Raw genomic sequence first — 26,908 nt, 5'->3', positions numbered from 1 at the left:
AACGGGTGCTCAGAAATGGTCATCATCTTATCTCTACTCAGTATTAATAAGGCCATGGCTGGCAGAAGCATAGCAAGGGCAAAACCAAACACAGCATGAAATGTCAGCATCCAAGGGGTTGTTCATTTTATACTGGAAGACCTGTCATGATGTCTAAACTTAGTGTTTCACCAAGAAAATGTGACAATCAAGCAATGTACAATCAAGATCAGGTTAAAATACGGAAATGAAAGTAAATGTGCACTGACAATCCTGGCTTTTTTAAGGTTTCTCTTCATGGGTTGCTTTGCGCTCCTCCTCCTGCAAGATGGTGAGTCTCCACAGGCCCACGAATGTCATAAATGAGTGCAAGCTTGGGAAAGCACCTATCCTGTGTCCAGGACAAAATGTCTGTGGTCCAGAGCAGAGCTCCCAACCCAGCCACTATGAATCACGCTTAGCCCCACAAAAGAAAGGAAAACAGGAGAGACATTGGATTGGATCTTCCAGAAGGTCTTTGTTGCCATTTTTCTCCATCATTGAAAAAAAAATTACATCATCAAACAAAGACAATAGCAGCACAGCTTATTGAAATGTCACAAGCAAATTTGTTTTATACTTTCCCTAAGAACATTACGAAATCCCCTCCCCGGCATTATTTTCTGTAAAATGCCTTTTTTTTTTTTTTTTAAAGCACCATGAAATCCTACAGAGAGAAAAATAAGTAAAACACCTCCGCACATGGATTTATCATCGTCACTGGGTCCCCTGCCTGTGACTCTGGGACGGGAAGGAGGCCAGAGGCTGGCATGTGAGGTGGTTTGCATATCGCTACTAGGCACCACTGCACCTTCTCCCTTCAAGCTCAGAGCCCCAACAGCAAAGGAGAGGTTCCGCAGTTACCTTCTGCAGCATAGGTCTGTTGAATCGATGGAGCAGGAGTCCTCTCAAAATAATTTCTTTTAATGCACAGGGAACTATTTCAGATTTTTCACCTAAGAATCAAGAACACAAAGTAGATACCAAATCTCAGGCACCTGTGAAAATGATCACCACTTTCAGTAAAATCAGAGACACCTCTCATTTCTTCTCAATGTCACTGCACTGATGTGGAGTGACTTATGACAGGCATGAGAGAACTGAGGTTTACATAGAGTATGGGTGAGTTGATGAAGTCCAGTGAAGGTATGGTGCAGGAACAGAAGTCAGGGCTTTGCTTACAGCCATGTAATTAGCATGCTGTTCCAAAGATTCCCTATGCAGAATTAACAGCATCCACAGTGCTACACTACAGTGATCTTTGTTTCAGAAAATTACCCTTTTTCTTTTATAAGGCCATTACTAGCCAGCTCTTACTGCTCACCAGCCACTGTCTTTGCACACAATTGCATCATAACAGTGAGAAAGAATAACCCCATATTAGCAAAATGCAACAAGCAGAGATATGGAATGCAACACTGGCTGGTTTTTCCTTTCTCGTTTTACAGGGACTCTGAATGTTTGTTTTCCTACGCCTTTCTCATGGTTCAGAAACCTTGGTACACACTGGATGCTTCACATTCTCACCAAATCCAGCGGGTAAAAACCAGCCCCACCCAAACTCTGGTCACCTTCTCACTAGTCCTCAGAACCCAGCATGCAAATAGACAGGCAGCACTGACGAAGCCAGGAAATGATATCATCTCAGAGGGAGGCAAGGGGGCGGGTTCTTAATTTTTAGCTCAAGTAAGACTTCAAACATGGAATGGTCCTTATAGAACCCAAAGCAGCCATTTCCTCAGGGGTGTGTGTGTGTGTGTGTGTGTGTGTGTGTGTGAGAGAGAGAGAGATGTCTGTCTGATCATAGTACTTGAATTCATGATACATGAAGTACTACAATTGACTGCAAATAGCAACAGCTTAAAATTCTTTAACTAGTCTTAACACCATGCAAAAAATGCCCTCACAGCATGAGCCCTCCTGGTAACAGTACACTAAAGAGCTATAAGGGAGGATAGAGAGAGCCTACACAGGGCATGATCCGAATTTGGACACCAGTCTCCCATGTACATCTGGTCTCCATCAATCCCCCAAAAGACAAATCCCAAAGGTCAGGAGACTAAGCTCTCACCTTAACCTAAAATGAGCAAGACAATTAATTAGTCATTATTCACAAATCCAGCTTATAACTTAATAAATTTAGTGAACTCATGGACTAGGGAGTGTTTCATTAGAGAACTGCATAACTACAATGGGCCTTGACAAGTATCTGTGCTCAACTCCCTCGATGTGCAGACAAGGTAATAGAGATCTAGGCAGGGAACTGATGTGCCCACAATCACAGGCTATGACTAGTGGAACACAAATAGTCCCAGTTACCTTAGTAACAGGCCAGAGATGGCCCAACACCACCCCAATCCCCACATACACGTGCGCGTACACACACACACACACTCTATACAGCCCTGCCCCAAAGTGATAAATTCCTGGAATCACTATTGGGTTAGGACTGGGTATGGAGCTGTACTCTTTCCAGGAAAAAATGCCCATTGGCTCCCTCACCAGTAAACCTCCAGATTTGTCATGCAAGAAAAATTCAGTGCGTGATTGCCAGTGAAGCCAGTGAAGCAAAAGACACCCCCCACTGAAGATGGTGGATGTGTGCTCTTTCCGTGTGTGAAATTGAAACATTTCTCCTAGGTTTATGGTGGAGTGGGAGTGCAGATTGGAAACGGAGGGCTGTGGTGATGCATGTATAGAATGTGTAGCAGCTTTGACATATCACGTGTATTCTACGTGCCATTTGGCCCCATCTACAAAAGGTAACATTCAAGTAACTTCACACCAACTGACCTCCTCCAAAATCTTAGTTTATATGAAGAGGAATCCAACCTCTTTTTCTCTCTCAGCTTCTTTGCGAGAGTATTTTATAGGTTTCTAAACACTTTGCACACATATTTAATCGATCGGTCACCATAGAGGGTCTTATTTGATTTTGTTCATCAGATTCGTGGCCAAATGTACCCAGGAAATGGGTTATGTAGAAAATTTCCCCACTCCCAGCCCAAGGTTATGTTTGATCCCTCTGTGTGACTGATTTGACTCGTTTGGGGAAGCATCTATGCACACACCAACACATGCACCTGTTCCATTTGGTAGAGTATGCAGCTTAGTGCTTTGAACTATTTTATTCCTGCTGCGTGCAGAGTTCCTACAAAGTTAGCAAGTAAAGTGCAAAAGAGTGCTTTCAAAGGGCATTTTTTTAAAGGGTGCCACATACAGAATTTCAAAACCAAAACCAAATAAATGTACAGTAAGTGTCTGCAGGGGCAACCCTTTGAGCCATGTTTACACAGAGACCTTGTGCCCTCTTGGTGGTGGAGATTCCTCCGTATCTGCTCCCCACATCTGTAAGCTGTGTCCATGAAGCTAGAAAGACACACACACAAACACACACATTCACAAGAATGCATGACACAGACACTATAGTGAAGTTGAAAGCAGACTTTGGTCAGACTTTGAATACCAGCTCTACCACTTTCTTGCTGTGTGCCATTGGGTAAATTACATAGCTTCCCTGAGCCTCGATGTCCTTGTGTATATAATGGGTTTGCAAATACTTCCCACATAGTGTTGTGAGGTTTCACTGAGCTGATGTTCATAAAGTGCCTGTCCCACAGAAAGCACTGAATAAATGAGAGGGAAGCCTTTGCCAGATTTGGCTGTAGGGCCTGGAATTTTAACACACTACTACAAAGAACGTACCAGATAATACAGAGTGGAAACCCAAATAGGTGAGATCCATGGAAAGTTTAATTAGGAAACTTCAACTTGTTAGAATAACAGGAAGTCCCAGTGATCTACCTATTCCTTAAAACACATTTTGTCAGGCTGGAATGGTTCCCATAGTAAAACTCAACATCCACACCTGCATAAACATCACCTCCCAAGTGACTATTACTGTGTCGACACAGGATGTCACCAGTGAGCGTCATCTCCAGTCCAATGGAGGAGTTGACTTAGACCTTCCTTGGACAGGAAGGGTCTCATCAAAGTTGATTCTTATCTGACTCCTTCTCAAAAGCAATGCCAGAACTTCAACAGAGCCTAAAGGTCTGGGGACAGGGAGAGGAGACTGCCTGTGCTCCAGGCAGGGGAAAGCTGTACATTTTTGAGAAATGGGCAGGGACAGGTCTTCCATGGTACCAGCAGTCGAGGATGTTGTGGGTACAACTTTCCCTGGAGGTCAGAAAGCACGAGACAGTTTCTGGAAGTCTCTGTTAGTGCTGTGATCTTTTGGTAAATCCACACTGCGGGTTAGTTATGTAAAATCCCGTGAACTCTCTAAAAGGTAGCAGTGAGCCTAGAACACTCATAACCAGCAACTGCCTGGTGTTGCCAGGTCCAAGTGCTTTCGTGTGTGGCCCAAAGAGCTAGCTGTGAACCAGCCAATTATGATAAAGACTGAGGCATACACAGCAGTATGTATTTTCCCCTTTCTGATACAAACCCATTTAAAATCACCATGCAACCGATGACTAGCCAGTCCCCGACTTTCCTCTACGGGACGTTCTAGCCTCACGGACCAATCATAATTATGATGCGTTAGCTTATCGCCTGCAAACAATCAGTCTAGAGGTGTTCCAGTTTTAGTGAATTACCAATGTGAGATATAGAAACAAGCAAGGAGAAGAAGTGACATTTTCAGAATAAAGGAATGCCCAAACATAAAAGTAAAATGAAGTATTTTAAATATTTCTAAGTATCATTGTTAAATGGAATTAATGGCACTTATGCTGCAAGCAATAAAAACATTTCAAGCTTACTGTACAAGGGGTACATTTTCTCTTTGTTTGGAGATAGCGAGATTGGATCTTATCACTATGTCTACCCTAAGACACCCAAGGGACAAAAAGCCCTGAGATGGAAAGATGCCATGGTCCTCCTCAGTGTGTCTCAGAAATGCAGGATGTCTACTTTTATAAAAATGTAGGATCAGCTAGACAGAACAGCAAGCCACTGGCATCATGCAAGGCAATTGTTTTGGTATTTCTCCCTTTCTTATCAAAACAAGTTATAAGCAAAGTACATGGACATTTCCAAATCAGTTTATTGTCACCATTGCACCCACGGAGGAAAATGCATGATTGGCTTTTAACCACACAGCAGTTGACGTCGCATTTCACCACTGCTCGCCAGTTCATGCGGACTACCTACCCCCGTGAGAAAGACCAGACTCAGCAGGCTTCTGTCATTGGTTAAGGTGGTATCCACAGTGTGCTGTGTTTGTGGTTATCTTTTTTTCTTTTGTCATGAGAAAAGCAATTGCACCTTTTAATACGTGTGCTCTGATCTGCTTCCAACAAATTCCAGGTGCTCTCAAGTCCCCACAGACATTCATTTGGAGCATAGAAAGACTAGGTATGATGCACTGAATGGTTTGTATCAAAATTCAAGCTCAGAGTACATGCCAAAATGTCAACTCCAACCCTTGCTACACATAACCAGTTCACCCCCAATCAGGTCCCCTTCTGCATATGCACATATTACTAACGACTCCACTAAAAAGACACAATTGTTTCTTTCAGGAGGCTGGTCTAAAGTATAGCTGCCCTTGTCTATGTGTGTGCCCAGGTGGCACTGCCCAGGGGTACAGCACTGCCACTGCAATGCCCTTAACATGTATGGCCAGAACTGGCTACGTGCACGGACACTCTTGCTGTGTCCTGTGGTTGCTATCTGAAATGAAGTTCTTGTTCTCTGATTCCTTTTGGCAGAGCAAGCTTTCAGTTGTTTATGGCACAGTGAAATATATTCTTCAATGCTATGTAATTTTGGACTAATAAGTCTGTTTAAGGCACGTGTTTCAGTGTGAATATTAAAAACACACACACACACACACACACACACACATACACACACACACAATGCTCAGTCCAAGACCAATGTCCTTCACATTTAGTTTCTGTCTTCAAGTAATGAGTTGTTCTCCAGCTCCCGGTCTTTGGTGTCCGTGGGTATCATCCCATTCTCCATCTCAGCGTGCTGCTGGATACAGTCTGTCAGCATGGCTGTGCTAGAGTTGTCCGAGTTACACATCTTTTCCGTCTCCTCCTCTTTCTTCTCTTCATCCAGGGAGTAATTCCGGAAGGTCTTGTAGATTTTCTGAACGTCCTCGGGCAAGGTCTTTTTGAGGTCCTTGTTCTTCCTCTTGGTGAGTCTGGAGGTGGAACCGAACTTGTTGATGATGTTGTCCTCAGATGCGCCTTGCCCATGCTTGTTCAACTGCTCCGGTCCCTTCAGACGCAGGTTGTTGGGCCGGTTGTTGATGCTCTCCTGGGATGAGGCCTTGAAGCGGCCAGTGTCCAGGGCGGCAAAGACAGAGCGCTTCTCGGGGGACAGCATGTCCAGCGAGTGGGCCCGCTGGTCCAGGCCCAGCCGCCGGCGCTCCATGCTGCGGATGGTGGCTGCCCGCTGCAGCTTATCGTGGATCTCCACGCTGAGCCTTCGCCGTGTCTCCCGGAACTCAGCCGTGACGTTAGCCTTCCACTCCGCCGCATGGGCCTTGATTTCACCCACCTGGCCAAGAAACAGAAGAGCAACAATATGCTGACAAATGCCATTTGCCTTGGGCCTCCCAGCTCCCACAGCCCTCGGGTATCCCCACGGGGAGGCCAGGAGGTGGCAGAGCACGTGCCCAGGGAGAGGTGCAAATGCTACCTTCAGACCTAGTATTTCTGCCACCCGGACACCCATCCCTAATTGGCTAAGTGAATAAGGTGGCTCAGGGAGACACACGTGGTGGGGAATCCCAAGAAGCCTGAGATTTGGAGATGGTGACTTAAAAGAGAGGGGGACGGCATTCTGCAGGAGAGGTTAAAATGTGGAGTTGGACAGGCCTGGCTTCCAGCTCTCTTTTATCAGTTGCATGGCCTCATTCCCCCAACATACACTTGAGTGACCATAGCTAGCTCATCTGAGATGAGGAAATACATCTCATTCCTGGGCACAGTGGATGTTGTGCAGGTCTTCTGCCCTCCCTGCCTTTCTGGTTTGCTATCCAGGTAGGGTGACCAACCTGTTCCAGTTTGCCTGGGGCTGTCCCAGTTTTAAAACAGAGTCCTGTGTCCTAGGAACTCCCTCAGTCCTGGGAAAACTGGGATGGTTGGCCACCCTATCTGGGCCATGCTATGGCCATGTGCTGTGGGGCTTTCCCTGGTTTAAGAAGATACTCCAGGGCACCTGGTAACCCACTTCCCCCAGTCAGGGTGCAGGAGGAGGGCCTGTTCTGCCAAAGCCCACAGAACAGGCCTCCTTAGAGTGGAGTTTTGCCTGAGAATCAGCACCAAATTTCTTGGCTCTTAATGAACAGGGCAGACAGTATAAGTCCCATGCTTCCCTCTGCAAATGAGGAACTCAAATTTGTGCATTCAGGAAAGTCAATATTCATGTTGTTCCCTTCTCTTTTGTTACAGCTGATTTTCAGCAGGTCAGTTAGCTGTCTGGGGAATCAGTCTGGAAACTGCATTGCTTACTTTCCTGGCTGACTTATGTAAGCCGGGAAAATTAGCATATGGACCCAGGAAAATGATATGGGAAATCTCTCCATTCAGCAACTTTCTCCTGGGGCCTTTTATACAGAATGAAACAAACAGAGGCTGGCCCTTTCTTTATTTCTTTCATTTTCTTATCTCCCTTCCTTTCTTCAGCTCTTTTTTTCTCCTTCCTTGGCCGTCCTCCTTTCTTTTCCTCTTTTCCTAAGAGAGCTACGTTACATATATATATATATATATAAAATTGAGAGCTACATGGATATAGATATACACACACACGTATATATATATATATATATATATATGTTTTTTTTTTTCTGAGACAGAGTTTCTCTCTGTTGCCCAGGCTGGAGTGCAGTGGCACATCTCCGCTCACTGCAAGCTCTGCCTCCCGGGTTCACGCCATTCTCCTGCCTCAGCCTCCCGCGTAGCTGCGACTTCAGGCGCCTGCCACCACGCCCAGCTAATTTTTTATATTTTTAGTAGAGATGGGGTTTCACCGTGTTAGCTAGGACGGTCTCAATCTCCTGACCTTGTGATCCACCCGCCTCGGCCTCCCAAAGTGCTGGGATTACAGGCGTGGGCGCCTGGCCTCATTAAACATTTAATAAGGTGCCTGGCCTCATTAAATGTTTATTTTTGAAAGTGCTGGTGATTCTGATGGGGCTTTTTGTGTGAAGGAATGATCACCACCAACAACACCACCAGAAAACACCCGGCCGAATATTTATTTTTTGATCACAAAATCTATCTTTCCTTCTTATGTTCCCTTCATGTAAAGTTACATGGACAGCCCTGTCCACAGGGATGTATTTGTCTCTATGGATGCAACAACCAAGAAGGGATATAAGTGAAAAAGACCCGTTGGATTCACTTCCCCATGGGGGGAATGAATTCAGTTTCTTACTGAATCAGGAAAGATTCTTGGTGTTCAACTGCCTTTCCACACAGACCCTGAGACCGGAAAGACAGGCTGCACACCCCCTCAGCCGTAGTCTACCTCTCCTGACTATTTATTTTCATTTTCATTTTTAAAAAATGAAAATGAAAATAAATAGTTGTTTATTAGTTGTTTACTGTTGTTTACTAGTTTTTCCAGGATTTATGAACTGGTAAACGAATCACCATATTTTCTCACCTGCCAAAAAAAGAATCCAGAAATAACTGTATTCTATTCTCCTTGGCTTTGAAAGAATGATTCAACATGAGGAAGCCTATGAGCCCCCCAGCCCCCAGCTGAGCCAGAAACACTCCAGCCCACAGGACAGAGACAGGCAATTCTGGACACAAGTTCATCTGTTCTCAGAAACATTCATAGAGTTAGGAAGGGGTCCTACCTCTTCTTTTGTCTTTTTGGACAGAACCCGTAGCCAATCTCCAATCATACTGAGGACAGCTGCAAAGTAGGCAAGGCCAACAAGGATCCAAAACCACACTAGGGGCTTATACCACTCACGATAATTGATGCCAGCGTTTCCCCCTGAAAACAACCAAATGTTACTTTAACCGTGATCTAGTATATGGTCTTTGCAGAGAACACATATTCCAGTCTATGTAGTGAAGACGTCATCCATCAGTGTCTAGCACTCAGCTGTTAGGTCTGCTGTGTACAAGGTAGACCGGGGTTAGAGGGCAAGGGGGAGACCCGTCCCTTACCCACAGGAGCCTAACTTGAGGCTTTATTTCCCTCAATTCTTGATCACTAACCTTAATACCAGAAATAAAACACGCCAGTGGCCAACCTGACCCACTTATGTTCAACCTGAGCGTTGAGGATGAATGACTCTGAACTACCGCACAACACATCAGGCCTGGCTGTCATTGTTTTTTCTTAAACTTCTCTAAATTTATTTAATAAAAATCAAATATCATATCACCTATGGTTTGGAATTCTTGGAACCACTTCCATCTTAAGCACGCATACATTTACTAAGAGACAAGTGGATGTGTGGAAGTAAAATTAGCTTTAATGGCATTACTGGGACTTTGATGCAAGCAATAGTGATTTAATGCTAACTGAGGAATGGTGTTTACATAGTGCTAATCCAAAGGGTCAATTAGGCTGAGTAATTAGAGTCACCACGAGCTAGAACTAAAAGGGACCTTTGAGGCCAATCCTTTTATTTTATAAATAAGGATTACAGTAAAAAAATCCATCAAACCAAATTGGCCAGTTGCCTGATTGCATTGACTGGCTGTTCCATTGAAAGGACCAGTCATTTATTCTGAATAATTAGCCTATTTATTCTAACCTTCCTACAGGCACTGCTGGAGGCAGCCATGCAAAACAGGTTGCAAGCCCAACCCACCCTCCTAAAGAAGAAGTGAGGAAGCTCCTGGAAATAATGGACATCATCCTCGATCTCTCTCTGGGAAACACTGTTGCCTAAGGAAGCAGGCAGTGGCCGTTTCTAAGACGACAGATACTGGCAATGGATTGGTAACTATAGTATTAGGTGATGAGTGATTAGAGGCTTTCCCACTGGACCAGGGTTGTAACCACATCTAGCACCACTGACTCTTACAGCAAAGGCAGCTGGGCAAGAAATGTGACCTGTGGCTCCTCTCGACAAGCCCAAACCCAATCAGCAACACAGCCCAGCAGACCACGAGGTCTTGACAGCTACTGCCACTTCTTAACGTTAGAATTCCAACTTCTCTGTGCCAAGTTCCCTTCAGTTTGGTCCAGCTGCTTTTGGTTTTTCCTTTCAGACAACTCTCTCCCGCATCTTTAGAGCTTTAGGATACGATTTGAGTTCCTGCACCAGTAAGTGGTTTTTGAGGTTCATTTCATTTCTGTGGTTTCTGTGCTATGCCAGAGAAATCTGTAGCTTTCTCCTGTGGGCTATCTGGGAGTAAATATTTACCTTTGCAAGCCACTATCACCCAGCAAAGATGGTCACTAGGGTGCGCTAGTGAACAAGGAACAAAGAACCAGGCAGTCAACACCCTTCTAAGTATCCCTTTATGAGCTGCTTATCTGGATTCGGAGTTCTGTGTGTGCTCCCAGACAGAGCTGCAAAATACTGTAAGGCTGTCCTAAAGTGAGTTAGCTGCAAAATAAATCAGCAATCAATCCTGCAGGATCAATGTTCTGATTACATTTCTAGTAGAGTTCGTACTATGTCAAATCACAGCAACCATCAACTCTGGTTAATGTGTCTTTTTCCAGTGATTGGGCAACCTTCCCTATCACTCTTAGACTGTTACCGAAAGATAGAGACAAACTTCCAGTCTTTTCAGGCATGCATTCTCCAGATTGGTGTGTGTAAGCTTGGAAAACTGGAGCTTGGAAGGGATCTGGCCTAATTGCCGTCAGCACTATGACTTTTAAGAGACCATGGTCTGCAGAAACCTCAGGACAAAGGAAATATGGCTCTGTAATCACTGACAAGGGCAATAAAACTGTGCATGCCTAGGACTGTGTAGGTTGTGCCCTTACTAGGTAAGTAAAGATAAGGTAAAGTGCTAGTTTGTACGAAGTGCTCAGTCTATGGTAGATATTAATAATAAATAATAAATAATAAAAGCATCATTTTAAAAAACTCACTCCCAGGCCTCTGCTGTTTGTGCCTCAGACTAATAGACCAAACTGAGCCATTGGTTAGATATCTGTGTCTGTCACAAGTATCTTATAATAGATAGTCCTCAGGACAGCCCAGTGCTATCCCAGAGAGCTCTAAAGCACTACACACTGCAGATTATGCTTTGGGTACTTAAAGGCATTTGTGAAATAGTTCAAAATTCCAGCTGCCACTACTTGTGTTTACCTTAGATTGGAACCACTACTGAGTTTTCCCATAGACCAGCTACGGATGATGCTAAGGGATTAACTGGAACACATCTATAACTGTTCCTCTTACTTTTCTCAGTTTCTCTGTGTGGTCTCTCTTCGGAGCTTGAGGCCACTAACTAGATATCCATGGTTGAGCACTGCGCATAAGGAAAAATGGGTAGAGTCCTAGACTCCAGGCTTTCTGTAAATGATTTTTAGTCAAATTGTCAAAAGTCAAAAAAACTAAATTTAGTCACTTTGCAATTCTTAGTCCTTAAGCAATAAAAGGAAAGGGGAAAACATCTACTATTTCTACAAAGTGGAATTCAGTCTTTGTCTGCCCAATTGGAAGAGCTACAAAACCACTCTGCCAGTTATTTGTATTGTAAAATTAACAGGGAGGTACCCGCACCCCTATTGATGAGCCTTCAGCAATCTCTTCCAGAATTTCCTGTTTGCCAGACTCCCAGAGACCAGAACCCACTCCTCCTGATGTGCACAGTATTTCCATGGAGAAATCAAGACACTGCTGGGATCACACACCAAACAAGAACGATCTGGCCAGGTGCAGTGGCTCACACCTGTAATCCCAACACTTTGGCAGGCCGATCGCATGAGCCCAAGAGATGGGGACCAGCCTGGGCAACATGACTAAATCCCATCTCTACAGAAAATACAAAAAATAAAAATGAAAAATAGTCAGGCATGGTGGCACATGCCTGTAGTCCCAGCTACTCAGGAGGCTGAGGTAGGAAGATTGCTTGAGCCCCAGAGGTACGAGGCTGCGGTGAGCCGTGATCACACCATTGCACTCCAGCATGGGCACCAGAGAGAGACCCTGTCTCAAAAACAAAAAACAAAAAACAAAACAGTCTGCTTAGGGCTCAGGTCAGGCTGCCACTTCACCAGGAACTGGTAAAGGAAACACACACACACACACACACACACACACACACACACTACCCAGACATTTCAAACTTGTGACAGATGATAGAGTTGCTTGATCAAAGCGTTCACTTCTTGTAGTAGAAACCGATCACTTGTCTAAACACCTAGAACCATCCCATTAGAAAAAGAGAAGTATGACCTCTTCCTTCTATCCGTACCTTTCTACCACTTTGGGAAACTGGTGTTCATAAGAAACGAAGTCTCATTTCATTTGCAAGTTCCCTGGCCCTAGATGAAATTGATGGTGATTTTTTTCACTTCCTTAAACATAGCTCATCCACATTTATTTTTACAAGGAAGGCTCTTGCTTGTATACACACTCCTGTAGAATCCATGAGCTTATATACCCTCTGGGCAGGTGTATCTCAGCTCCCTGTAGATACACCTTAGCTTTGTATCTGGTCATGCCCCGGACAACGTTTGCAGAGACAATGGCTCTCACCTGGGAGTCAGGAAGCTGAACCCGCAGGTCACTGCAGACCAAATTCTATGCTAATCTCGTCTGAGTTTCCTATGTGCCACCTCCTAGCACAGCCTTTGTCATTCGATTAGAAAATTCAGAAGTCCAAGATTCAATGAAAAATTCACTTTAGTCTTGTATAATTCGTGTGACGATAAGGGAAATAAGCATCCTGAGAAGGAAAGGGTTGGCTTTCTTTTCATGGCAGAAAAAACCTATGGTGTTTATATTACATAGGACTAGGGATTTGAAATGAGCCTCTTCATAGCAGTAGTGACACTGAGTCATCTTCACTTGCTTCTCCTGCAACATCTTTTATCGATTGTGAAAAGCACAGCCAACAGATTATTTTCCCCACCAGAGCCCCAGTGCCTGGGATGCCAAGGGTGCTTACCTGCCACGAAATCACCAAAGCCCACCGTGGTCAGAGTGACCACCACAAAGTAAATGGACTCCAAGGCCGTCCAGCCCTCGATATACTTAAAGATGACAGCAGGGATCGTCACAAACACAATGCAGCCGGCCAAGATGAACAGGATGGTTGAGATGACCCGGATCTTAGTCTGACTCACTTGCTTTTTCTAGGAAGAGCAAAGGAGAAAGATAGGCAAGTAAGCAGCATCACCCTGGATTCAGGATACAGATGCACAGAAAAAGGTATTGTGTCAGTGACTTTTAACTTTTCTCTGGTCATTGGCTGCTTGGAGGAAGTTTTATGAACGCTGTGAACTCCTTCCTAGAAAAGTGCACAAACAGAAGTTTTCAAGTGGTCTAGGAGGTTCTCAGGCTCCCTGAAGCCTGTTTCTGGACAACAGGTCAAACAAACAAACAAAAAATCCTGCTTAGCCGATGCTTTGAATGTTTCTTGCATGGTTCCATGACTGCAGCCCAAATACTGATTCTAACTTCTCACTGGTACAAATATAATGATTTCCCAAAAAGGGCTTGCTGCCATTTGTCATGTAGTATTACTGATCCTCCATTCATGAGAATGAGTTTGGAGCTCTTTCCACAATGGTGGTGATGGATTTGCACCGTTTCCCTTGTGTCAAACAGAATATGCTGGAAAAAAAATTATCCGAGTCAGGCCAAAATGTTTGGATGAAACGGAAAACACAGTCATCCCCATCTTCACCTGTGACTGACTCTAGCCAAGTATTTGTGTGTTTCTTCACCCCCACCTTTTCCCTGCTGAAGCTGTACATTTATAACACACTTTTGTTTTAAAACACACTTGTTTGAGCTGGTGCTGTGATCATCATGTGTGCTGACTGTATCACTCACAAGAGACAGGACAGGAGTTAGCATAACAGGGTCCCTATCTAAATGGGTAGTAGGATGACAATTAGATTGACTTAATGATCTAAGGTGAAATCTCCTTTGGGGCTTTGAAATTTTTATACATCTCTGCAAACAAATCTCATCTCATGCCAGCTCTTGAAGGAGTCAGTTGTTGGGTCATTAAAAAAAAAAAGGCATCTAGAATGGGAATTAGACTGATACTGGGGCAAAGGAATCATACCAATGGAGTCCAGGAGTGGGACTGGTAGCATCGGTAATATTCTCTTTGGATGTGCTGAAGGCAACACTTGAATTGACTCTAAGCTGAAAAATCCTCGCAACTCTCAGAATTGGTGCTGGAGACTGTCACCAGGAGGCACTGGTATCATATACTAGCATAAATATATGAATGATGTGTTTAGCACCAGAATGTATGGCCTTTCTACATTGCCTAGATGAATTTTCTGCAAACGTACACCACATTTAGGGCAATCAATATAGGAAATCCGTACCATGAGACTTGCATCCTCTTCATTGCACCAAGCACAGAGAGACTTTCGCTTTATATACTTCATTTTACACATGCAAAACAGAAGCCAAGAGGGGTTAAGGGACTTGCATAAAATGATGCTACTAATTAGCTGAGATTAGAATTCTGAGGTAATTAATTCTCAGTCCAGTGCTTAACAATGGAAACAGCTTTTCAAGTAATTCAACAATTCACCAGCCCAAAGAAAGTTGTCAAAGTTGTCTGCATCTAACAAAAGAAATCAGACTAACTCCTGCTGAAAATGAGCAGTCCTCTGTCCCTTCTGCGAAGGAAGACTGAGAATAAAAAATGGTCACTGGATGATCTGTCCAGGAAAAGCTAAAGAAATGCCACCCTCCCTTGTAAAAAGGAGGTACTTTTCCAACTCCTAAGAAGGTATCTGGTATATGAAATGGGAACAGGGAAAAATAATTTGATCTATGCTCAGATATAGAAACCCTCCTAATCTCAGAGAAGCCATCTGAAAAAAAATTACAATTTATTGATATTGTTGAAACTGTATATGAAAATATTGACTTTTTCACACATGAAAGTGTCATAACAAGATACATTACCTGAAAACTGCAGGGAAAGTTTTGTCCATTTTATAAATTTCCATGTTGGATATTATAGGGGGTTTTGTGAACGCAGGTAAGCCCCTCTGAGAATCCAGGAACGTACTTTAACTAACCTAGTTTTGTTTGCAGAAATGTATGAAAAGTTCAAAGGCCAAAAGGAGATTTCGCCATAGGTCATTAAGTCAATCTAATTGCTGGCAATGGGAGCACTATTCCTCCTCAAATATTCCTCCTCAAACATATAATGAAATTAAAATGAATTAAATGTTTGTGAGATGCTTGTTAAGTCATAAATTAAGATGTGAATGTAATTTCAATCTAAATGAGGTTAAGGTTGGCAAAAGAGGACTGCAAGTATGTAGGAAGCTGGAGACATTCCTGGACTTCGGGAGATGGGCAGGAGGGAAGATGGGGAAGGACAGGGGTGGATTTGTTTGATGGCAGACAAGGAGGTGTGTAACAAAGGCTAGATCGTGGCATCTTAATTGCATCATCTACTGGAGACTTTATCAGCAAGATAAACACTTCACCACTACTCATTGCCCAGGCCAACAAGTGTGTTCCTGGGCTACTTCTCCCAGACATCCAAGGGTGATGCTCAGAGAATGTTTGGCGCATTTAATTATCAGGGTATTTTAGGGACTTAAGAAATGAGTGTCTTGCATGTGTATGTGTGTGTAGGTGTATGAAAATATGTGTATACCCATACTTCGCTATAAAAAGTGCTGTGGGTGTAAGGTTTTAGCAATATCTGTTATTCTGGATACCCATGTTTTTGCTGCCCTCTAGGTATTTAAAAAAAAAAAAAGTTGCTTTAATTGAGCATTTTAAACTGCAGCTTTCACAATGGAATCACAAACCATCTCATGTACCGTGTGGTGATCTTCAGTTTTCTTATCTCCATTAGTCCTGTAACTGTTCACTACTGCTGAAAAACCATAACAGTGTTTAAGAACACAGAGTCTAGGGAAAGACTGCCTGAGACACATCCCATTCCCATTGCTAAATAGCTGAGTGACCTTAGGCAAGTTTCTTGACCTCTCTGTGCATTAGTTTTTTTTCTCTATAAAATGGAGATATGAAACCCCACCTTATCGGATTGTTTGGAAGATTAAACAAGTGTGTAAACACTTAGCACAGTGCCTGGTTAATATTCAATGCTTGTTAACAGGCCATTTTAATGTAAATGCTCAAATTTCTCCTTAGACATAGACAGTCCCAGGTTTAATGCTTCTCTTTGCCATTGAGGAATGTTTCCTCATATGTGGCTTAAGATAATCTTTGTTTAGCTTCAGGAGTTTGCTGCTGGTTGTCTTTTCCTGGATATATTGTATACCTCATTGTCAATGACAAAAAATGTCCTCATTCTCCTTTGGTTCTTCTTGCCAACTCTGGTTTGAGCTCTCAGACAGTCTCAGCTCACAATCTTGGAAGCTTTTTTATTTGTCTTCCAATTAATTCCACCCTACTTCCAAAACCCCAGGCTCAGCCACCTCCCCGTCCCGTTTTTCATCATCCTTCAGAAACTGCCAAGAATTGCAGATAATGTTTGCAATGTCAGGAACCAGCTGCAGAGGGATTCTGAGAGGCACAAACCTCGCTCTCCCTGCCTCCCTGACACTCCCCCTGCCACTTACATTATGGAGCTGTGTTTCCACGATGGGGTTGCTAGGCAAAATTGCATTGCTTACTTAGTAAGCAGAGCCGCTAGCAGAAAGCTCTGTGAGAGCCCAGATCTAACTAAGCTAATGTGTCCTTAGGTTAACAAAACTGTTATCAGGGAAGAGATGGTCTGATATGACATTTGGGTAGAACTGATAGGATGGTTGTGTACTTCTGTCTAAATCATGTTTTCACACTTTGTTGATTGGTTAGACTAGAGCGCGTGTTCTTCCCTTCTCTTTACACAAACAGTATTTTGCAAAACTATCTCCCGTATCCGATTGATACAAACTATAGGAATTTCTGAAGTACTCAAAACCCATCTCCTGTAGAGTTGTTCATTTAGTTGTTACAATTATATGTGCAATTGTTCCAAAGACCAAGTAAGCTTCGTAAACAGGAGGAGAGGGAGCCAGTTATAAGAGCTCTCTTTTGAGAGAGGGATGTATGGACTGACAATCTGGGAAGTGTTTACTTGTTTCAGGCCTCAGAGGGCTAAGCCACATGTCCAATTCTCATTAAGCATAACTCTCTGCCTGTTTTTGTTTACTTCCACAATGTTATTTTGGAGAGCATGTATATTTCCATTCATTTGTGGGCTATTTTTTTCATTTAATTTTTACCCACTCTTTAATCCCCATTGTTTGCATCTTTATGTAATTTCTTAGAATTCTGAGATTAACAATTCAGATTGTTCTGTCTGGCTGGGAAATTACTTATTCGTTGTGATTTCTAGCCAGGATGTCGGGGATTTTACTCAAGAATAAAGACACTGCAGTAAAAATCGTAAGGCAGAAGCTAAACATGCAGAGCTCGATTTATGGCTTGGTTTGTTGAAATTCAAACACATCACCATAGTAATACAACTGAACTGAGGATAATTTCTCAAAATGGAAAGATAATGGGAACTGCCTAGTAAGAGGACTGACTTCATTTTCTTATAACATGTTTTCTTCCAAGATTTATTTTAGAAGGTTCACTTATAACTAATAATTTCAACATCACAATGAATGGCCTTGTGGCACTAGCAATTCTATAAACTATGAGTAGAGCTTTTAAACATCTTTGCCTAAAATCTCCATGGCAGAGATGCTGTAAGCACACATTAGTGAGAACAGTGAAGTGAAACCTTCATGAAGCCTACTGAAAAAGTCCCACTCAAAAGCTGAATACACAAATGGATCATATCTACACACACAAAGAAAGTTTATCTCCAGCTTCTGACTCTGAAGTCATGTTGCATGACACCTATGACAGACTGGCCAGTTCAGTACTCTGCTGGTTTCACTATGCAAAGTTTTTGAAAAAGATGTTGGTATATACAGGTAAATTGTTTTTATCACTCGACTACCAATATAGGTGCATCTGGGATGGAAAATAAAGAAAATTCACAAATAATAAAAACTCAGGCCAGGCATGGTGGCTCACACCTGTAATCCCAGCTCTTCAGGAGGCTAAGTTCAGGAGTTCAAGACCCACCTGGCCAACATGGGGAAACCCCATCTCTACTAAAAAATACAAAAATTAGCTGGGCACGTTGGTAGATGCCTATAATCCCAGCTACTCAGGAGGCTGAGGCAGGGAGAATCACTTGAACCCGGGAGGCGGAGGTGGCAGTGAGCCAAGATTGTGCCATTGCACTCCAGCCTGGGCAACAGAGAGAGACTCCATCTTAAAAAAAAAAATCAACTGTTCCACTGCAAGAAGACTTTAATTAAAATTTTCAAAAGTTTTCTATTCTGAAAAACTGGTGACTGTTAACATTTGAAGATAATATGCTATTGGAACACAAGATTTGGCATTTAATTCATTCTGCACATAATTATTTAAAACCTTTATATGTCAGGCACCATTCTAGTTGCAAGGGACATGGCAGTTCAAGGGAAGGAGGGAGGGAAGGAAGGAAGAAACAGAGAGGGAAGGAGGGAAGAGAAAGAGAAAGAGAAAAGAAAGGAGAAAAAAAGAAAAGAAAAAGTTCCTTCCTCTTGCACACAAAGTCCAGCAGGAAGATCTGAACCTTTGGCTGAAAAAGGTCTTTGTGGCACTGTCCATGGTGCCCCACCCTGGTAGATATTGAAGGCAAAGCTTAGTACCTAATGACACCTGGGTGACCAAATATATCACCTGGGAGAGAAGAAAGGAAAGAATAACATTCTTGTAGCTCTGGCATGTGGAATATAAAAGCATGCCAACTGTAATGGACGATCTTTAAATCTCTGTTAGTCAGGCATTCAGAAGATATGTCTCAGAGGCAGGCATAATTCATAAGCGATCACACCACATGTAGAAAACATCCAGACAAATCCTTAACTGAAGAAGGGTCCATCTCTTCGGTTGAAGTGTGACAGAAAGGCCATGGAAAGGTAAGGAGAATGGGACACCTGCTGATGAGCCACACCAACTGAGTAACTCCTGACAATCCCAAAAGATGTCCCTCCTAGCTGCTCACCTATCCAGATTCTGATTTTATCCCACTCAGATTTCAGCAGCATCATGAACAATGCCTCCATCTCAAACAGCCTCTCTGCCATCACAAGCAGAAGCATACAGTAATACTACAGTAACAAGGCTACAGACAGCTAAAAGGTAGACTCACTCTTCTTCCATTGGCTAACAAGGTGTAAGTCACAGTTCCCTGGCTATGCAGTGCACAGGAGTGAAGGCACAAGACCCCTCTAATAGGATAAAGGCTCATTTTCCACCCCAATGCTTCTTTCCTTGTATAGAGAGCTCCACCTGCTGTAATACAGATGGCCACTCAACTCTTATTCTGACCCAGGATTCCTGTTAACCCAGCCCCTTCCTCTCCCCTTCCTTCTGGGAGGTACTCCTTGTGATCTCCTGTCTAATTCTGAGATTGTATTAGGAAACTCATCTTTCCACAGATATAAACCACATTCTTCAGTATAAAGGGAATATAGTAATGTTAGGCTTTAATTTATCATCTCCTTTGTCTTATTTAATTTAATTTAATTAATTAATTTATTTATTTATTTATTTTTGAGGCAGACTCTCACTTTGTCACCCAGGCTAGAGGGCAGTGGCGCAAACTCGGCTCACTGCAACCTCTAACTCCTGGGTTCAAGCGATTCTCCTGCCTCAGCCTCCCAAGTAGCTGAGATTACAGAAGCACACCACCACGTCCAGCCAATTTTGCGTTTTAGTAGAGATGGGGTTTCACCATGTTGGCCAGGCTGGTCTTGAACTCCTGACCTCAAGTGATCCAGCCGCCTCGGCCTCCCAAAGTGCTGGGATTACAGGAGTGAGCCACCGTGCCCGGCCCATGATTTTTTATCTTAGCAGAAAGCTCAGTGATTATTCTACTATGAAGGGGGAAAGAGGTGAAATCCTCTGGTGTTCAGCAAGCTCTCTTCAAAAGAAGGTGAGTTCCCTTCTTTAGATTGTAAATGTTCACCCGGAAGGAAAACATGTAGTAAAAGCAGAAAAGTTGGGTGAGATTATAGTGGGTTTCCTGCTAAGGGTGCTCTGCTAAAAGAAGAGTGGATTGGGACAGCCATTAAGGAACCCTGAGCTCTGGCTAGAGCTGTATGGGAAGGACAAGAACCTGGAACAGCAGCTGGGGCAAGGGGAGAGCAGTGTCAGGGTTCTCATGCAGCCATAAAACAGACTAGGTCAGTGAAACACCCCTTGCCTCGCTGGCTCCTCTAGGAACACTTTACTCTTTCTCATCCTTCCCACCCATCTCTTAGCTATGCAACTGTTCCCTGGAACCAGTATCCAAGAGTACATAGAACATGTAAAAGAGAAGAAAGCTGTCATATGACCCCTATCCCCACTCCCATGAGTAGCCTAGAGGCTACTAGACAGAAGAACTATCTATAGGTCCAGGAATAAAAGTAAATGACAAACAGTTATGCATTTTCTGTGGCCTTATTTATCTTGCCTGTTAGAAGATTTGAAGACAGCCTTCAAGGTCAGACAGATTTAGGTCAACACCTATATAAATGCCTGGGTATTGCTGGGTAAGCAGTAAACAACCCCCTTCCCAATAGTCAGTTTCTTTTCTTTTCTTTCTGTCTCTTTCTTCCTTTTTCTCTCTCTCTTTCTATATTTCTTTCTCTCTCTCTTTCTTTCTTTCCTTCCCTCCCTCCCTTCCTTCCTTCCTTCCTTCCTTCCTTCCTTCCTTCCTTCCTTCCTTCCTTCCTTCCTTCTAAGTTCTTCCTTCCTTTGTTCTTTCTTTTTTGACCAACACTTTTAATATAAGCACCTAGGGATGCTTGTCCACATAAAACTATAAATAATAATAAAATAAGCATTAAGAAATCTTACAGAGAAAGGTGTGTGAACTAGAAGAGAAAAAGGCAACATGAAGTAAACAAAATTAGAAAATCTTTAAGAAGGATAATTGAGAAAAAGACTTTGGGGTATAGAAAGAAGAGACAGAATAGTTTGAGGGATCTAGATTTTTTCTGGAGGAATAAGAAGGCTTCCCAGCTACACGTGTACCTAATTGTTTCAGAGATAAAAAGAAAATGGAGAGAAGGGAGAAAGGGATATGCATGAACTTTCTAGTTAGACTAGGAATGAGAAGTTAGGTAAGAAGGAAATACAGCTTTATAGAAAGTCATGCAGAAATAAGCCCTACACTGGAAAGGCCTGCATTGAGGGAACTGGACAGAAGCACCTACAAAAGAAAAAATTCCTTTAGCATATTTTTCAAGCTATGAATGAAACTGAACTCTATAACTTTTCTATTCATTTTTTCAATCAGTATTTATCATGCACCTACTCTCTGTCAGGTAGTGAACTAACTTCACTGGTGAGTAAAACAAAACAGCCCCCAGTCTCACAGAGCTAGTAGGAGTTGAGCCAAGCATTAAACAATCATGCAAGGAAATAATTAATCACAGCTTGTGATAAATCAGACATGTTGTGAAGGGAAAAGAACCCATGGAGTGAGAGAGTGTAAAAGGGACCTCATGACACTGTGGAACTGTTTGCCTATCACAGTCTCCATATTTACTGCCCGTACCTCAAGATTCCCTCTTCGCAGTAAAGGGAGTTGTTGCAAATGATCCAAAACAGAGGATTAGTGATGGAGAGAAATAACCCTGCAAGGAGGCTAGAGAGGTGCCAGTGAACTTGGACTTCACATGCATTGGCTGTTTTCTACTCCTGACAGTTTCCATTGGAGCCTCATGGCAGAATCACCCAGGGCGAGTACCTTGACGTCCTAGGGGACGTGATCTCATCTAAGTTTTATACAAATACCTCCGGGAAATGCCAGGCTCCAATTGTGTGTTGTGGACAAATAAATGCATACACAATTCATTTGCTTATTCATCTATCATTCATTTATGATTATTAAAGAGGAGCATTGCTCTTTCATTTGATTAGGATGGATTTGCTTAGAAGGACTACACTGGGCCGGGCACAGTGGCTCACGCCTGTAATCCCAGTGCTTTGGGAGGCCGAGGCGGGTGGGTCACTTGAGGTCAGGAGTTCGAGACCAGCCTGACCAATATGGTGAAACCCTGTCTCTACTAAAAACACAAAAATCGGTGAGGTGTGGTGGCGGGCACCTGTAGTCCCAGCTACTCGGGAGGCTGAGGCAGGGGAATTGCTTGAACCCGGGAGGCAGAGCTTGCAGTGAGTCGAGATCATGTGACTGCACTTCAGCCTGGGCAACAGAGTGAGACTCCATCTCAAAAAAGAAAAAAAGAAAAAGAAAAAAAAAAAAAAAAAGGACTACACTGAAGCCTATTTTGATTGCTGAACATGCACAATAATGTCCTGGCTTTTAATTAGTACATTTTTTCCCTCTTAAAAGAATTCAGTTATATGCAAACTCTTTCATGGAGCTTAATGTCATGAATTAAATAGACTTTTACCTTTCATGAAGAGGCTGGGCTGTTTAACTATGCAAATGAAAGCAGATGTAGGCATCCCAAGGCTGTGACTCCAGGGGACACGTGCTCTATAAGATAAAGTAGTCAACAGTGCCCCACCCTTAGGTAGGGTTACATCTCTGTAGATAATATTTCCTTTACAAGAGTACTCTCTTTAAAATGCAGTTCTAGATTACATTGCTCCTGCAAATTGTTTAGCAGAGATATGCATGAACAGTTTGAACAGTTCTTCTCAGAGGACCAGAAACTGAGAATCTAAAAGCAACAAAAGAAGATCTCTAGACCTCCTGATGTTCACCCCCTGCTAGAAGAAGGATTAGAAAATGGAGTTGGACCAACCCTGGTGATGCTCAGCCTGTGGCTTATGGTAAATGATTATCAACGATACTGCCATAGGTCTCCCAAGCCACTCCCACTGTCATGCTGTGATCGAACAGAGCTAATGTGATCACAGGGCATGACCACGTTAGAGGATCCTTGTCTTTCTTTTTGTCCATCAATAATTTGAACATCCTTCTTTAGTTTGTTGAAAGACAGAGATCTCCTCCCAGTATAGAAGCTGCAATGTACCACCTGCTGACTTTCCCAGCCTCTCCTGCTATGAGGATACAAGCACGTAACCCAGGCTTTCACGGTCATAAAGACTTATGTGGTTCAGACTTTGAACCACACCCATGCAGATGTAATAGGGTTAAACCTTGAAGTAGTCATCTGAGAGTCCTCTGTGTTTTCCTCCTCCTCTTTCCTCTCACTGGCACCCACCCTCCACCGGACCATTCTGAAAAGAGGTGTGGAGATTCTCAGAGGCACCCTTACAGAACCACTTTCTCCTCTTCCAGACAGTAGGCAAGACCACGTTAGGAACAGAGACAGAGAGAAGGTGGAAAGGCCACTCAGCCTGGAGCAAAAGTACAGTGGGAGGGACGAGGTCTTCTTAGGGTCTTCCCAGCGGGGGGAAGCAAAATGTCCAGTCTGGAGGCCAAGAGGAAGAGATCAGATACAGAGCTTTCTGCTGGTGAATCACCACCTGTGCAGAGCCCACCTCTCAGTGATTCACCACCTGTGCACAGCCCACCTCTCAAGAGTCCTGGATCCTCCTAGGTTCTTCGACAGAGGGTGAGGGACTGGAACCCTGAGTGGGTGGACATGGAAGGTAAACCTTGCCCTTGATCAAGGTGGAAGTGAAAGTATCAGCAGGGAGCTTCCATGGGAGGTGGGCTGGCAGGCAGGAGCAGACATATCTTGGATGTTATATAAAGAAACGGGGACCCTGTGGAAGTCATTCCAGGGATGGTGGCACCAATGCTGGTAGTATGCCCCACTCCAGGAGCAGCCACAAAGATGGTTCTAGCGGCAGCATCTAGGGGCCACTGCCCCGTATGTGCCCAGGCAGACACAGCAGTGGTTTCTTCTAGGACCAGTTCCGTGGTATGATTTGGTCAGTGTTCTTAACAAGGTACCTTCCAAGTTTGGGTTTCCAACCATCCCAAGGATTTGGTAGCTATCCAATATCCTTTTTGAAATTGTTTTCATTTCTGTTTAAATTAGCCATATTTTCTCTCATTTTGAGCTCTGCTACCTGCCTGCAACAGCTACTCCTGGAGGTCAGGGCAAGCTGGCTTCAGCCACTTGGAGGCAGGTCAAGGACACAGCCCAGCTGGACACCCTGGAACAGACCTGGAATTCTGGGCTCCAAGAACTGCCAGAACTGTAAGCAGATGTGATGTAACTGCTGTGGGTAATATCTCTGTGACATTCCTGAATCTTAAAAGTCTTGTTAAAATGTACAGCTGGTGTCAGCTGCAGTTTGGAAGGTGTTGTATCTATTCCTGAGAATCTAGTATTACTGGGGAAAGTGGTGTCCATCTCCCTCAGCTCCAAGACAGCAGGACAACAGCACTCCTGCTTCTGAGGCAGAAGGATCTATCACCTGCAGAAGGTGGGTAGCAACACTGTCATGAATGATCAGTGATTAGAGCAGAGGTCAGCAATCCAGAAGGAGCTGATGGAGTAACACAGGGAAGGCACAGGCTGTGGCCAGGACATGGTGACAACCCCTGCCAGTACCAGAGGGCAGGGAAACTTGGACAGGGTAGGTAGCAGGTGGGAGGGGTACTGTGGGGCCAGTGGAGCACCAGGCACTGGGGCCAAATATAGATCCAGAGAAAAGATTCAGAAGTACAATTATCAATGTGTTAATGGTGGATCTCTTTGGACAAAGGATATTTACACGATTTTACTTTCTTCTTTGTACTCCTCTGCATTTTCCAAGGCCTCTACGGTGACCATGTGTTCTCTTTGCAGTCTTTGTAATGAAAGAAAAAGAAAAGGAGGAGAGGTGGGAGAGAGCGTGAGGGAGAGGTCTAAGGAGAAGAGAAGGGAAGGAGAAAGCGAACAATATGCTTATGAACGTGGTGGTGATTCCCTCGAGAAATAATAGCATGGTGCCCTTGAAAATCATTCACTTGGTCTTTCTTCCTTTTGGAAAAGCAGTGACAATCCTTCCTTGGAGGGAAAACCAAAAGAGGAAAGAGGAAGAGATAATCCCCATGGTAATGGAAGAGAGATGGGCCTTGTCTGAGCCTTCAGGATCCCAGGAACGTTTGCCAAAGGTGGCAGTGGGAGAGCTGTAAGGACCTGGCTGTGATCCAGTTCAAGAAATGCATCCTGCCTGCTGCCTCATGCTGCCTCCTCCCCCTCCAGAATGTGGCAACCCACTTTCTGAGGAAGCTGTCAGGAACCCCTACCCACCCGCACTTCCCCCAACTGCTCCCTACCCCCACTGCAGGCAGGCAGTTGCTGACCCCTCTCTCTTGCTGTAGTAGCAGTTAGTTTGCAGTTCTGGAGCGACTGGATGGTTTATTGGTGCCCCAGTACTGCTCCATTTCATACTTCGGTGCCTTTCCTAAGACTTGATTTTTTTAGAACCATTTTAGCTTCACAGCAAAATTGAGAGGAAGGTACAGAGATCTCCCATATAGCCCCCGCTCCACACGTGCGCAGCCTTTCCCACTATCAACATCCCACGCCAGAGTGGTGCACTGGTTACAAGTGATGAGCCTGTACGGACAGTATCACCCAGAATCCACAGTATACATTAGGGTTCACTCTTGGCGCTGTACATTCTATGGGTCTGGACAAATGTCTGATGACATGTATCCACCATTATAGAATCATACACAATAGTTTCCCTGGCCTAAAAATCCTCTCTGCTCCACCGATTCATCCCTCTCTTCCCCCAAGCTCCTGGCAATCATGGATCTTTGTAACTGTCTCCATAGTTTTGCCTTTTCCAGAATGTCATGTAGTTGGACTCATACTGCATGTAGCCTTTTCAGATTGGCTTCTTCCACGCAGCAAATATGCATTTAGCATTCCTCCGCATCTTCTCATGGCTTCATAGCTCATTTCTTTTTAGCTTCTGTGCCCTTTTAAGGGCTGCTCCATCTGCTAGGATGTTCTTCCCCCTTTTTAATGCTTGTTGGACTCCTGTTCATTCCTCATACACAATTCTGACATTACCTCCTGCGGGAAGCCCACTCCAGCTCTAGTTAGAGCTACCACTTCTTCCTCTCTGCTGTCCATGTTCCTTCACCCTTGCACAGTCCCCAGTCCATAGAGCTGCTCAACCTGCAGCGCTGTCTGTCCATCCATCTGTGTGTCTCCCTATTACACAGTGTGCTCCTTCACCTCAATGCCCTAAGTGCCCAGCACAGTGTGCAATTTTCTTTCCTTTCTTTCTTTTTTTCTTGAGACGGAGTCTTGGTCTGTCGCACAGGCTGGAGTGCAGTAGTGAGATCTGGGCTCACTGCAACCTCCACCTCCTGGGTTTAAGCGATTCTCCTGCCTCAGCCTCCTGAGTAGCTGAAACTACAGGCATGTGCCACCATGCCCAGCTAATTTTTGTTTTTTCAGTAAAGATGGAGTTTCACTATGTTGGCCAGGATGGTCTCAATCTCTTGACCTCATGATCTGCCCGCCTTGGCCTTCCAAAGTGCTGGGATTACAGTCATGAGCCACCGCATCTGGCCCACAGTGCATTTTTCTATAGCTGCCTTCTCTATTTTAGCACCTTGAGAAAATATGAGAGTATTATTTAAGGCACATATTCTATAAAAACAATAAAACCATTCATCCAGCCAGAGATAAACTGACAGGATTTTATAATTTTATAATTTGGAATGCTAGTAAAGGTACATAACATAGAAAGGTATAGTCAGGTGGATGTACACACACACGTATATAATAAGTATTTGTGGAATAGAATCGAATTTTTTTTTTTTTTTTTTTTTTT

The 26,908-nt window shown here is 43.8% G+C and overlaps 1 protein-coding gene across 2 annotated transcripts in view; it reads right to left on the bottom strand.

Moving 5' to 3' along the window:
* Window positions 1-476: 476 nt before the first annotated feature.
* Window positions 477-26,908, bottom strand: part of KCNK10 (potassium two pore domain channel subfamily K member 10) — a 148,211-nt gene continuing 121,779 nt past the window's right edge. For both annotated transcript variants that reach the window (XM_017863234.1, XM_017863233.1), the window contains exons 5-7: window positions 13,089-13,275; window positions 8,849-8,991; window positions 477-6,537 (exon numbers count right to left, since the gene is read on the bottom strand). In XM_017863234.1, coding sequence (XP_017718723.1) covers window positions 5,917-6,537; window positions 8,849-8,991; window positions 13,089-13,275 — 951 coding nt within the window. In that variant the 3' untranslated portion in view covers window positions 477-5,916. The remainder of the gene's footprint in view (window positions 6,538-8,848; window positions 8,992-13,088; window positions 13,276-26,908) is intronic.

The sequence above is a fragment of the Rhinopithecus bieti genome, unplaced genomic scaffold (genome assembly GCF_001698545.2).
Source record: "Rhinopithecus bieti isolate Rb0 unplaced genomic scaffold, ASM169854v2 scaffold_64915, whole genome shotgun sequence".
NCBI classification, from domain to species: Eukaryota; Metazoa; Chordata; class Mammalia; order Primates; family Cercopithecidae; genus Rhinopithecus; species Rhinopithecus bieti.
The sequence above is the reverse complement of the archived record's forward strand: the minus strand, read 5'-3'. Positions and strand labels throughout refer to the sequence as shown.